We start from the raw sequence: 15,024 nt of genomic DNA on the forward strand, positions 1-15,024 counted from the left end.
ATCTTACAAACAACTTAATGTATAGACACTTTTAAGGTGCATATAAAAACATTTTCCTTGGAGTATCATTTTTTGAGATGACTAATGTTACTGACCCCACTACAATAACAACAAATACACAAATACACGTCCTTGAAAAGTGTAATTGAAATACTGTAGAATTCCATTCATTCCATATGGAGGCCTGCGTCTACTGGGAAGTGCCAATATGGCCTACCGGCAGCTTTGAAATGCCTTGAAATGGCCAATAGTAACAAAAGCAATCCAGGGTTGATATACATCATTGGTGCGCGTCCAAGGAGGACTTGCCGAAAAATAAAATGTTGCGTGGCCCTTTAAATGTATGGTTCAGAGTGGTTGTGCACGCGCTGTTTGTGCGACTTGACAGTTCATCAGTTACTGCGCAATAGCGTACCATTGCCGGATTTGTACTGGATCGGATGATCGGAGGCTATAAAACAGTTGATATCCAATCATGCAACTTATTGAGGATATAAATAGCAGTTGCACATTGATCGGGAAACGGCACAACCGCTGATCATGACAACAGAAGCACATTCGGATGACGGACACAATGTATCCCGCGGTTACCGATTTCTTGCTGTCGATGCCTCCACTGACTTAAATGGTGGCGCTGTCAGATCCGACCTTTCGTGAATTACACTGTAGGCTAATTCCGTGTTTTACTATTTTAAAGGCTATTGCAATACGATACACTCACTCTTCAATCAAGAGCAACAATATAGCACCAGCATTTGTTTTATTTATGCATGGTTTATTCTACTGTAGAGTTACGTAATGCATGCTGTGTTACTAAATATGGCAACCTTTTGATATGACGACGCAATGTGCCTGCAAACACACATGCAGCGTTTTGCATGTGACTACAGCCTATACTGCCATAAGTGCAGAGCATTTTAGTAACACACAGTTGTAATTACAGTTGTCATGCATTTACAAATCTAACTTGTGATTCTTGTCATGGCTAGATCTATTCAGGTTCATTTCAAATAACCAACCTAATTAGTCCAATCTTTCTTGAATATTTCTTCATACATTATTAATAAATATGCTCTTGAAATATGTAAACCTAAATGACTGTTCTCTGGCCCTCCACCCCTATAGGCATACAAAAGAAGACCCAAACTTAATCCTCCAGTCTGATGATATGAGAAGCCCTAGATGATGATGGAGATGCTCTGGTACATAAACTGGCTGTGCCTGATGGGTCTTTTCCTGGCCTCCCTACTCATCGTGTTGGCCTGGCTTGTCCAGTACTCCCTGGATGTACTACACCCGACGAGCCCCAAGTCACTCACCCAGGGCTGGGGTGCCACATCCAGGCTACTCCCACCTATCACCCTCTCCCACCGGACTCAGGCTGGGGGTGTGTGGGGCACCCTGCTCAAGCTCTGGCTCGGACGGGATCGAGGAGGAGCAGCGTCCGAGGCTGGGGTGAAGGGTCTGCTCACATCACTGTTCTCCTTCAAGTCTTTCCGGGAACATTGGCAGAGGGCTTGGGTCAAAGTTCTCAATGAACAAGCCTGCAGACATGGGGTAAGTTATTTTTGTTGTTGCTCCTGGCCGTTCTATGGCAAGATTGACTAATTCATTAGACGTGTTCGAAATCATGTCGATAAGAGCATTGAGCATCAAAACCCAATATATAATTAGCCTGTTACAGATTGCTTGTTTTGACATTAACTGTCAAGCAACACAGCAGCAGTTGCAATGTTGAAATCTGAAAACATTGTGCCATAATGTGTGTCTGTGTGCTGTAAGTATGTGTAGGCAGTGGTATCTCCATCATTCCAGGCAGCAGGCAGGGAGGTGGGCAGTGCATCTCATTGTTGGAGTTTTGTGTGGGAGTTTGAGTGTCACGATAAGCAGGCGAGAGAGACCGGTTATTGTGTAACCGCACTGAATCAATCCACATGTGAGTGGTGAGACCATAGAGATGTGTTATAATATGTTCAACTTATTTCTGTGGGTGTGAGACAATCCCACAAAGTCCAAAGTATGAACGTTCATCTGTCCCAAATGGCACCATATTCCCTACATGGTGCACTATTTTTGACCAGGGCCCATAGCGCTCAGGTCAAAAGTAGTGCACTATGTAGTGAATAGGGTGCCATTTGGAATGCCGACCATGTGTTATATAATCAATAACTATCCCTTTTCACCTGTATGGCAACACAGAGATGGTGGTATCAAGGAAAGGGCTGAAATAAGCAGCCACTCTCTCTGATGAATGTATGCACTCAAATGGATGCCAATACACAATTTCTCTATTACTGGGTAATGCACATCCACTTTAAGTACAAAGTCAGAGCCTAGAAAACCCTTTCATTTCTCCCTGTCATGCTGCCAGTCACAAAGAGACCGTCTACCCCCTACTGTTGTAAGTCCTGTGTTTGCGGTGGACACCATGTACTCTTACTTTATTCAAACTCTACGTTTGATGTGCCTGTATCAAATCCCACTGCTCCGTCTACTGCCCTAGTGGGCACCTTCGACCACGATCTGTGTGGGTGAGTGCATGTGTAAGAATGTGTGCGTGTTAAAGTTTAAAGGGGCTCAAACTACCACCAGTCAGCTCAAAATGTGTGTGCTGTGTGCGTGCGTCCATGCGCGTTTTTGTGTGTGTATGTGTGTTAGTTTAAAGGTAGTCGAACTGCAACTCCCTAGGGTGAAAGGGGACACTGCTCAGAGCTCTCCTCTTGTTCTGACCTACAAAGGCTATTGTAGACCCAAAGATGGTACTGTACAAAGACCAGAGCGTCAACAAAACCCTGTAAGTCTAGTCCAGGAAGACATAGAGGAAAATCCAGTTTGTGTGTTACGTCAATGCAGCCAACAATAACATCCTGGTGCAATTGATCAGATGCAATTATAATGTTGAGGCATGGTCCAAAAGCATTCTTGTAGAATGTATCACTTCATATATGCCACACTGTTATATTCCTTCAACAAGCTCTGCAACGGAACTCTCTTTCTAATCAAAGAGGGTCAAATGGGTGTTTTATAGAGAACAGAAGGCTTGTTAAGTTAAATGCTTTGCACACCGTTTCCACCCCTCTGCCTAGCGAATTAAATACTAGTGCTTGTTCAGCAACCAAGATATAGCCTCCCCGTTGTCAGGGGGTTAAGAACACGGTTACATCATTTTTTGCTTACATTTCACAGCCAGTCTGCAAATAAATGCGCCAGGAGAAGACAAGGACAAGACCGCATCAGAAAAAAGCTGTTTACCCATGTGGTGTTTAATTTGTACTCTGGCTAACTGCCAAAGCTGATAGAGGCACCTAATGTTGCTATTTCCTCTGCGTTACGAAAAAACCCGCAATCAACTCTCATTGGTGTAATCTGTGTGCTATCTTGGATTAGGCCAACAAGTATTTTGTGTGGGCAACTTGGCATCCCAAGCACATCAAAGTCTCTGGTAAATTTTACATCTGTGAGTAGGTTGGTTGTAGAAGGAATGTCATTGTATCCTTCACCGACTAAAGCCTTACATGTTGACCTCACACAATCATCCAATAACAGTGTTCACCCCCCTCATTTTGCTAGGCCCAACAACAGACTCTTACTCGACTTAATGGACTGTATGTATATTAACCCACATTTGAACCTATGACCTACTGTATTTGAAGGCAAAACACAGCTCCACAATGAACCTGTGGTGTTTAGCATGAGGTGGTCACATGCCTGTGTCTTAGTAAGAGGTCTTTGGTTCCTCCTTACCAGCTCCCCTCATCTTCAAATACACCTGACCTGAAAAACCAGCCGGAAGGGTTGTGCTGCTACAGTATGACAAGTGTTAGATAACCAAGGGTAGGGCTGTGGCGGTCATGCCATTTTGTCAGCCGGTGATTGTCAAGCAAATATCTGCTAGTCTCGCAGTAATTGATTAACATAAACACATTTAGCATCTCCTGTCTTCTATGCATAGCCTACAAGCCACTGATGCAGACCTTTGGAACATCTACATTTTAAAAAGTCAAATAAATCCATGTAATGTAGCCTATACCATCACAATAAATCAATTTATTTTAGAGGGTCTAAAGAAACATGATATTAAGAAAATGTAGTCTATTTCAGAAGAACAGAATAGCATACTCTGAGTTGTCCTTATGTTAGGCCCTGATCTGGCTATGCGACAGTGGGCTCAAATGACTGGCACCCCTGACTGGCAATGCACAAAATATAAACCATGTAATTATAGAGAAACTCAAAATACTAACATATGAGAAATACTGTACTTTATTAATGTTTCAATGAAACCCACCAAAATTATTTATTGATTTAATTAAAAATCAATGTCCTCCAAATCAAGGTTTCACAATTAATGGCATCCTTAAAGATTATTGTAAATAACAACTACCAAAATTAAATCAGGAATTAAATTCCACTTATTTAAGTTTATCTAAGTATTAAGGAACTATATTGAGCCGTTACATCACTTCCTGTTTCACTAGTGTATAAAAATGAGGTAACACGCTGGCTAATATTAATAATATGCGTGTCAATCTCTCCTGGCTGAAAGTGGAGTGTGAAGCAACACAAACACAGACACATGCTTACACACACACACACACACACACAATGACATACGCATTATACATACACATGGATTTAGTACTGTAGATATGTGGTAGTGGTGGAGTAGGGGCCTGAGGGCACACAGTATGTTATGAAATCTGTGAATGTATTGTAATGTTTTTAAAAATTGTATAAACTGCCTTAATTTTGCTAGACCCCAGGAAAAGTATGTTAGGCCCTGATCTAATAGGGATCCATAATAAATACAAAATACAAATATCCCTTTGTCATCCAACACCATGAAGAAAACAAATGAACTGGCAGTTCAAAAGAGACAGATGGTCATATACCTTTATTAATCTGGTAGTGGCTACAAGAATATCCACAAACAATTGAATATACCACTGAACACTGTCAGGGCAATTATAAAAAAATTCAAAAGATACGGAACATTTGAAAACCTCACGGGTAGAGGACTGAAATGCATTTTGCCCCCGATGATAGGGAGGAGGATGGTGAGAGAAGCAACAAAATCCCCAAGAATCACTGTGAAATAATTGCAGATCTTGGTGGCATCTTGGGGTCACCAGGTTTCAAAAAGCACCATCAGATGCCACCTCCACAACCACAGGCTCTTTGGAAGGGTTGCCAGAAGAAAGCCCTTTCTGACCCCAAGACACAGACGCAAGCACTTGGAGTTTGCCAGACGTCATTTCAATTATGACTAGAAGAAGGTGCTCTCCAAAATTGAACGTTTTGGTCAGATACAGCATTGGAATGTTTGGCATTGATACAGATGCATACAAGGAGAGGCATCTCATACCCACGGTGAAATATGGTGTTGGGTCAGTGATGATTTGGGGCTGTTTTAATTCCAGAGGTCCATGGGCACTGGTTAAGATTAATGGCATAATGAATTCCACCAAGTATCAGGCAATTTTGGCTGACAATCAGGTTGCCTCTGCCAGAAGGCTGTGACTTGGCCGTAGGTGGACTTTCCAACAAGACAATGACCCAAAACATACCTCAAGATCCACACAGAAATGATTTTGTTGTCACAGAACCAATGTTCTGCCATGGCCATCTTAGTCGCCGGACCTCAATCCAATCCTAAACCTGTGGGCTGACTTGAAGAGGGCAGTTGATAAGCGCAAACCCAAGAATGTGAAGGATCTTGAAAGGATCTGCATAGAGGAATGATCCAAAATCCCTCCAAATGTGTTCCTTAACCTTGTCAAACATTAAACCTGACTCCATGCCGTTATCCTTGCCAGAGGTGGTTGCACTAAGTACTAAATGAGGAGTGCCAATAATTATGAAATCTTGATTATCCTTATCCAATTCCAAGACGCATATTGAAGATATTGGAAGAACTGTCCACATTTACTTTTCGTCAGCCAAGAATATGAGTAGGCCTAACAAACAGCAAAAGCACTAGTTTATGTCAATCTACTATCCCCCATAGTACAAAAGTTGACCTATTCTGTGGGACAAATAAATATTACAAACATAGTCCGGGACTGTTGTGGGATGCGATAGATACCAAATTAATACAACACTAGCATTAAAAAAACTATTTTAAGCAATGAGCCTGACTCAACAGGTGAGAACGTTTAGCTTAAAATGTTCATAAACTATTAGGCTATTTCTTCACATTATAAGCGCAGCAATGTGAACAGGCTATAAGGCTATAAGTGCGAATGTCCCAGGGATGCAAACTAGTCACCTTTCGGCCAAAATTTGTTGTTTTGAATCCAAAATAGGCTGGATGCCACTTTCCATCTTTCTCACTTTTTCAATACAGTGGATAAAAAGGGGTATGCCAGGTGTACTCTCTGCCTGAAAGAGGTCAATTATTCCAACAAAGATTCCACAGGCAAAAAGTGTACAATGTAATAATGTGCAGGTTTGCCCAAAGATATTGCTTTTGTTGTTTTGAACTTGACAGTAACACATGTGAGTCTTGGGGGATTATTGCATTTTTTTACTCAGTGAACGTTATTTTTGCACACATGTAGCCTTGTGCACTTGATCGATGTCTACTATAGTGGCCACCTATAATAGAGCAAAAATAGAATGCCTGTTTGTTTCATTCTATTTCTACTTAAGATGTTTTTTTTCCAAAGTGAAATATTTAGATGTGTGTGTTTAGAGGTCGACCGATTATGATTTTTCAACACCGATACCGATTATTGGAGGACCAAAAAAGCCGATGCCGATTTATATTTAATTTTTGGGGGGGGTTTAAATCATGCAAAAACAAAGTGTTGGAGAAGAACGTAAAAGTGCAATATGTGCTATGTAAGAAAGCTAACGTTTCAGTTCCTTGCTCAGAACATGAGAACATCGCCCAAAAATACCGATTTCCAATTGTTATGAAAACTTGAAATCGGCCATTCTGATTAATCGGTCAACCTCTAGTGTGTGTGTGTGTGGTCACAAGCGTTCTATTATTAAAGGCTGTCATGGCTACCTGCAATATTAGTGTATTGTTTTTTTCTCAAGATCTCCGAAGTACATGTCTATAGTCTAAATCAATCACGCAGTTACAGCGGTACAGCACCGATTACACGGAGTACCAGGCAGTTAGCAGGTTTGGTAGGCTACTAATGACCATCAGCAGCATCGGAGCTTGGAGAAGCCTAATTACCATGACTAAACGCTCACATGAAATTTGACTGCCTTCATGACTCGTGGCGGTAAAATGGTCACCGTAACAGCCTTAACCAAGGGGCGAGCCATGTCACCGTCATCAAGCTCTCCGCTCCTCACACACAGGCACCTGCCAGGCATGTTGCCCTGGACACTCGGTAACAGATACCTTGGCAACAGTCCCAAACCATGGTGTCTGCGACTGACTCACGTTCACACTGACCTGTGCACTGTCACGATTATGTTTCTGCATCGGGCAAAATAGGGATCAGTGTCATTACATGGTCGTTACGTCGGGATGGAGAAACCTGAGTAATTTTATTACATTATCCTAAAGTGCTGCTCTGGCACCATCCACTCATGTTGTTATAGAATACTTGTTGTGCTATGAAGACATGTCTATTCAAGTGTAAAATTACCACCAAGATTACCATTACCATATCCTACACAGCATCATCAGATATGTGATAATCCACCAAAGGCTATATTTTGTAATAGAAATTAGAAAAGTTGTATCTTACTCATAAATAAGTATGTCATGTCTGTCTTTGTTTTCTGATACACTCTAGGCAATACAGTATGTCACCACCTGACATCACACGGTAGAGTCCCATGGCCTTATTAGTCTTGCATTACCAAACTCCCAGGTCTCATTCCCACGTGTCGTGCAGGGAGCATGGAATCAACTGAGGCTACCATAGCCTTAACCTGAGTGTACACCCAAGTCCGTCTTTGCTTGGAACTAGGCTGTCATGCTGTAAACTATGGCCCAAACACGCAGACACTTTGAGGCTAAGAGCTTGCATTCAGAAAGTATTCATACATCTGGACTTTTTCCACATTTTGTTACATTACATTCTTATTCTAAAATTGATTAAATTGTTGTTTATTTCTCATTAATCCACACACACATAATGACAAAGCAAAAACATTTTTTTATAATTTTTTGCAAATGTATTAAAAATAAAACACTGTATTCAGACCCTTTACTCAGTACTTTGTTGAAGCACCTATGGCAGCGATTACAGCCTCGTCTTCTTGGGTATGATGGTAAAAGCTTGGCACACCTGGATTTGGGGAGTTTCTCCCATTCTTCGCCACAGATCCTCTCAAGCTCTGTCAGGTTGAATGGAGAGCGTCGCTGCACAGCTATTTTCACGTTTCTCCAGAGATGTTCGGGCTCTGGCTGGGCCACTCAAGGACATTCAAAGACTTGTCCCGAAGCCACTCCTGCGTTGTCTTGGCTGTGTGCTTAGGGTCGTTGTCCCGTTGGAAGGTTAACCTTCACCTCAGTCAGGTCCTGAGCTCTCTGGAGCAGGTTTTCATCAAGGATCTCTCTGTAGGCCTCCCGAGTGGCGCAACGGTCTAAGGCACTGCATCGCAATGCTTGAGCTGTCACTACAGACCCGGGTTTGATCCCAGGCTGTGTCGCAGCCAGCCGTGACCGGGAGACCCATGAGGCAGCGCACAATTTTCCCAGCATCATCCGGGTTAGGGGAGGGTTTGGCTGGCCGGGATGTCCTTGTCCCATCGCCCTCTAACGACTCCTTGTGGTGGGCCGGAGCGGATGCACGCTGACTTCGGTTGCCAGTTGTACAGTGTTTCCTCCAACACATTGGTGCGTCTGGCTTCCGGGTTGAACGAGAGTGTGTCAAGAAGCAGTGCGTCTTGTCAGGGTTGGAGGACACATGACTCTCGACCTTCGCCTCTCCCGAGTTTGTACGGGTGTTGCAGTGATGGGACAATACCAATTGAATATCACGAAATTGGGAAGACAACGGGGTAAAAATAAAAATAAATAAAAGGATCTCTCAGTACTTTGCTCCGTTCATCTTTCCCTCGATCCTGACTAGTCTCCCAGTCTCTGCTTCTGAAAAACATCCCACAGCATGATGCTGCACCATCGTGCTTCACTGTAGCGATGGTGCCAGGTTTGACGCTTGGCATTCAGGTCAAAGAGTTCAATCTTGGTTTCATCAGACCAGAGAATCTTATTTCTCATGGTCAGAGTCCTTTAGGTGACTTTTGGCAAATTCCAAGTGGGCGGCAGGTAGCCTAATGGTTAGAGCATTGGGCCAGTAACCGAAAAGTTGCTAGATCGAATCCCTGAGCTGACAAGGTAAAAATTGGTCGTTCGAACAAGGCAGTTAACCTACTGTTCCTAGGCCGTCATTGTAAATAAGAATTTGTTCTTAACTGACTTGACTATTTAAATAAAGGTTTAAAAAAAAAAAAAAAATGCTGCATTAATGTTTTGGTACCCTTCCCCAGATCTGTGGGGAAGGGTACCGGATTCTAACCTCAACATCCAAACCTTACTACCAAGGATTATCAAGAAAAAAACTTCTAACAAACAAAACCTGCATAAGAAACACAGCAGAACCTGGAAATACTATCTTACTCAAAACTGAGTGATTAATGTTCAATCTGAACCTATTTCTGAAGTCATGTTTTTTTTACTGAGAAGTGGCTTCCTTCTGGCCACTACCATAAAGGCCTGATTTATTTGAGATGGTTGATGGTTGAGATGGGATAACTTTCCAGAAGGACAACCATCTCCACAGAGGAACTCTGGAGCTCTGTCAGAGTGACCATTGGGTTCTTGGACAACTCCCTGACCAAGGGCCTTCTCTTCCGATTGTACAGTATGGCCGGGCGGCCAGCTCTAGGAAGAGTCTTGGGGGTTCCAAACTTCTTCCATTTAAGAATGATGGGGGCCACTGTGTTCTTGGGGACCTTCAATGCTGCAGACATTTTTTGGTACCCTTCCCCAGATCTGTGCCTCGACACAATCCTGTCTCTGAGCTCCTTGGACAATTCCTTCGACATCACTGCTTGGTTTTTGCGCTGACATGCAGTACACTGTCAACTGTGGGACCTTATATAAACAGGGTGTGCCTTTCCAAATCATATACAATCAATTGAATTTACCAGGTGGATTTACAGGTGGACTCTAATCAAGTTGTAGAAACATCTCAATGATGATCAATGGAAACAGGATGCACCTGAGCTCAATTTTAAGTCTCATAGCGAAGGGTCTGAATACTTATGTAAATAAGGTATTTCTGTTTTTTTACCTGTTTTCACTGTGTCATTATCCCCAAGAATCACTGTGAAATAATTGCAGATCTTGGTGGCATCTTGGGGTCACCAGGTTTCAAAAAGCACCATCAGATGCCACCTCCACAACCACAGGCTCTTTGGAAGGGTTGCCAGAAGAAAGCCCTTTCTGACCCCAAGACACAGACGCATAAGGCTGTAATGGAACAACGTGGAAAAAAAATCAAGGGGTCTGAATACTTTCCAAATGCACTGTAGGTGAGGAAGCCAGGGACACACGAGTGTGTGTATGTCTGCGTGCGTGTGCCGTGCGGGTCTGGGCTGTCCTGGCATCCAAGTGTCTGATACTATGTGATGGATGTGTTCCATTTCCACACACAGACTTTGGCGTCGATACCCACACATCATTTGGTGTGACGGACACGGGTGTACCCCCACTCTCCTGAAGATGCTGGATCAGGATATTGTCATTCGTGTTAATCGGTTCTGCAAACACAATTCCACAGTGCCATTTTAGTCCGATTACCACTGGTGTGCTGCTGATGGAGACTGCTCACAGGAGTGCAATGCCTATGTGAATGGGAGAAAGACTGGAGAGGAGGAATGCAGAAGTGTGTGTGTGTGTGTGTGTGTGTGTGTGTGTCCGGTTAAATGATGATGATCAACAGGGTAAACTAAGAAGCTTTCCCGTCTCTCTCGCGCTCTGTAATCCAGGGATTTGGCATAAGGCCTCAGCACAGCTGGTTACGTGTGACTCGGATGTCAACAGAAGGACGTCCTCTGGGAGGACGCACACACACACACAATTACACATGGTGCTGTGTAATTACAATTATAATCACCTCTATTGACTAGTACAAAAACATAAGTACACGCCTCTGGCTAATGTACCAACACATGCTCCTATCCACATGGTGGGTAGCCCATATGATGGCGGATCATATAGATTTTCATTTAAAACACAACGCACATCAGACAGACACAGCTCTGACCGGCGGACTCATTCCACAGCGTAATGCTCCAGACTAATGCACACAGAGAGAGAGCAGATGCTTACAAACACTAACATAGTGGCTCCAGCTTCACTTATGCATGAGAATGCTAAAGCAATTAAGCACACACACACAAACACACACTGACCTCTTTGATACTGCGTACGTAGAAAATGCACATATACAGTACTCTCCTCCGATGGATGCACATGAGGGTCCTCTCTTCTGATGTAGTTGTTTACTAGTGTGTGATGCAACAGCTTCACGGCTTCCACCTTGGGAGAGAATTTTGGAAGTCCTTTGATGAGAGATTGAGGAGCTGTGGCATTGTCTGTGTGATGTTACTCAGCCAGAGGTTAAGGCCTATGAGTAGAAGAAGTGTTATTGCCGGGTTCCGAAACATTTAGTGACATGTTGACAAACAAAATTGTGACGTCATTTGAATAGTAAGATCGAGTATAAAATAGTAACCCTATTTGAAGAAAGAATTGAGTTTTATATATTAAGGCTTTATGCTGAGCAGGGCCAAGAAGGTACTCGGAGCAAGCTGGTGTGACACTGCTGTAGGAGAAGGCTTGGTTAGCATCTGCATCATCAGTAATGTCATCCCATTGTCTGAGTGGTCTCTACACTACAGGTGGTGGGGTCAGTTTGGGAGGAGCAGGTTATAGCCTCACTGTGTGCATCACTGTGCATCTGGAGGAAAGGAAAGAAGACTGTCTGCTGATGGGTGGCTGGGGGGGGATCTGCAATTATAAATAGCCTGATGATTATCTCAAGACCAAGGTTCTCTCTCTCTTTCTGTGACCGGGGCTTTGTTGGTCAACAAATGGCGTCCTTCAAAAATCTTCCTTCAAAAACATTTATCTTCATTTTCCAACACCAGTAGATGGTTTTGTGTGGGAAATCTGGGAATCCTCTCTGATTTAATGCCGCACAAAAAATATAACTTAATTTAAAATGTAAAACACGCAGTATGAGTCATGGGTAGTAGCGTATCCATTGAAACATGTGATTTGCCGACTGCAGTATGCCATGTGGGCAATTCCACTCCAGCGGGAGTGGGAAATATGTTGTTGTATGCCAGATTGTTTCCATCGCAGTCATTTAGCTTTGGCGCTGCGCCTCAGCAAAAATCATTATGCCATCACAAAAAAATATAGAGCATGAAGAAATATGTCTGCCTAGGTGCATTTTTTTAAAGATGCTAGAACAGTCCATATTTAAATTGACTCTGCAAACAAAACGAGTAATGAATAGCCCTTGACATACAGTGGGGCAAAAAAGTATTTAGTCAGCCACCAATTGTGCAAGTTATCCCACTTAAAAAGATGAGAGGCCTGTAATTTTCATCATAGGTATACTTCAACTATGACAGACAAAATGAGGGGGAAAAAAAATCCAGAAAATCACATTGTAGGATTTTTAATGAATTGATTTGCAAATTATGGTGGAAAATAAGTATTTGGTCACCTACAAACAAGCAAGATTTCTGGCTCTCACAGACCTGTAACTTCTTCTGTAAGAGGCTCCTCTGTCCTCCACTCGTTACCTGTATTAATGGCACCTGATTGAACTTGTTCTCAGTATAAAAGACACCTGTCCACAACCTCAAATAGTCACACTCCAAACTCCACTATGGCCAAGACCAAAGAGCTGTCAAAGGCCACCAGAAACAAAATTGTAGACCTGCACCAGGCTCGAAAGAGTGAATCTGCAATAGGTAAGCAGCTTGGTTTGAAGAAATCAACTGTGGGAGCAATTATTAGGAAATGGAAGACATACAAGACCACTGATAATCTCCCTCGATCTGGGGCTCCACGCAAGATCTCACCCCGTGGGGTCAAAATTATCACAAGAGCGGTGAGCAAAAATCCCAGAACCACACGGGGGGACCTAGTGAATGACCTGCAGAGAGCTGGGACCAAAGTAACAAAGCCTACCACACACTACTCCGCCAGGGACTCAAATCCTGCAGTGCCAGACTTGTCCCTCCGCTTAAACCAGTACATGTCCAGGCCCGTCTGAAGTTTGCTAGAGAGCATTTGGATGATCCAGAAGAAGATTGGGAGAAGATTGGGAGAATGTCATATGGTCAGATGAAACCAATAACTTTTTGGTAAAAACTCAACTCGTTGTGTTTGGAGGACAAAGAATGCTGAGTTGCATCCAAAGAACACCATACCTACTGTGAAGCATGGGGGTGGAAACATCATGCGTTGGGGCTGTTTTTCTGCAAAGGGACCAGGACGACTGATCCGTGTAAAGGAAAGAATGAATGGGGCCATGTATCGTGAAATTTTGAGTGAAAACCTCCTTCCATCAGCAAGGGCATTGAAGATGAAACGTGGCTGGGTCTTTCAGCATGACAATGATCCCAAACACACCTCCCGGGCAACGAAGGAGTGGCTTCTTAAGAAGCATTTCAAGGTCCTGGAGTGGCCTAGCCAGTCTCCAGATCTCAACCCCATAGAAAATCTTTGGAGGGAGTTGAAAGTCCGTGTTGCCCAGCAACAGCCCCAAAACATCACTGCTCTAGAGGAGATCTGCATGGAGTAATGGGCCAAAATACCATCAACAGTGTGTGAAAACCTTGTGAAGACTTACAGAAAACGTTTGACCTCTGTCATTGCCAACAAAGGGTATGAGGTATGAGAAACTTTTGTTATTGACCAAATACTTATTTTCCACCATAATTTGCAAATAAATAAATTAAAAATCCTACAATGTGATTTTCCGAGAACTTTTGGTGGCTGACTAAATACTTTTTTGCCCCACTGTAGGTAGGGGTAAAGTGACTAGCAGCAGCGTATGTGTTAAGTGTAAAAATGTGTGTGTGTGGCGTCAGTATACGTGTGTGTTCATGTTATGTGTGTTTGGCTGTCATTTAAGTGTGTGTGGGTAGAGTCTGTGGCTTGCGTGGCTGGAGTCTTCCTCTGACACCGCCTGGTATAGAGGTAATGGATGGCAGGGAGCCCAGCCCCAGTGATGTACTGGGCCGTACTCACTACGCTCTGTAGCGCCTTGCGGTCAGATGCCAAGCAGTTGCCATACCAAGCGGTGATGTAGCCAGTAAAGATGCTCTCGGAGGTGCATCTGCAGAGCTTTATGAGAATCTGCGGACCCATGCCAAATCTTTTCAACCTCCTGAGGGGGATGAGGCATTGTCGTGCCCTCTTCACGACTGTGTTGGTGTGTTTGGACCATGATAGATCCTTAGTGATGTGGACACTGAGGAACTTGAAGCTCTCAACCCACTCTAATACAGCCCCATCAATGTGAATGGAGGTGTGCTCGGTGATCAGCTCCTTTGTCTTACTGACGTTGAGGGAGAGTTTTTGTTGTCCTAGCACCACACTGCCAGGTCTCTGACCTCCTCCCTATAGGCTGTCTCATTGGTGTCGGTGATCAGGCCTACCTGCGTTGTGTTGTTGACAAAGTTAATGATGGTGTTGGCGTCGTGTTGTGAACATGGAGTACAAGAGGGGACTAAGCAAGCACCCCTGAGGGGCCACCGTGTTGAGGGTCAGCGTGGCGGATGTGTTGTTGCCTTCCCTCACCACCTGGGTTTCCCTTTGTAATCCGTGATCGAGCCGGAGTAGTAGGATTCAATCTTAATCCTGTATTGATGCTTTGCTGGTTTGATGGTCCGTCGGAGGGCGTAGCAGGATTTCTTATGTGTCTGCCAGGTTCTTTATACCATGACTGTGGAACAAGCCAACATATCCATTAACTTCAATATTCACCAATTTACATGTTACCTCATTATCCTTAATGA

The 15,024-nt window shown here is 43.5% G+C and overlaps 1 protein-coding gene across 2 annotated transcripts in view; it reads left to right on the forward strand.

The window, feature by feature from the left end:
- Positions 1–389: 389 nt before the first annotated feature.
- Positions 390–15,024, forward strand: part of c2cd2l (c2cd2 like) — a 43,942-nt gene continuing 29,307 nt past the window's right edge. For both annotated transcript variants that reach the window (XM_065023452.1, XM_029670048.2), the window contains exons 1-2: positions 390–665; positions 1,126–1,557. In XM_065023452.1, the coding sequence (XP_064879524.1) occupies positions 1,183–1,557 (375 nt within the window). In that variant the 5' untranslated portion in view covers positions 390–665; positions 1,126–1,182. The remainder of the gene's footprint in view (positions 666–1,125; positions 1,558–15,024) is intronic.

Source organism: Oncorhynchus nerka, linkage group LG10 (assembly GCF_034236695.1).
Source record: "Oncorhynchus nerka isolate Pitt River linkage group LG10, Oner_Uvic_2.0, whole genome shotgun sequence".
NCBI lineage: Eukaryota > Metazoa > Chordata > Actinopteri > Salmoniformes > Salmonidae > Oncorhynchus > Oncorhynchus nerka.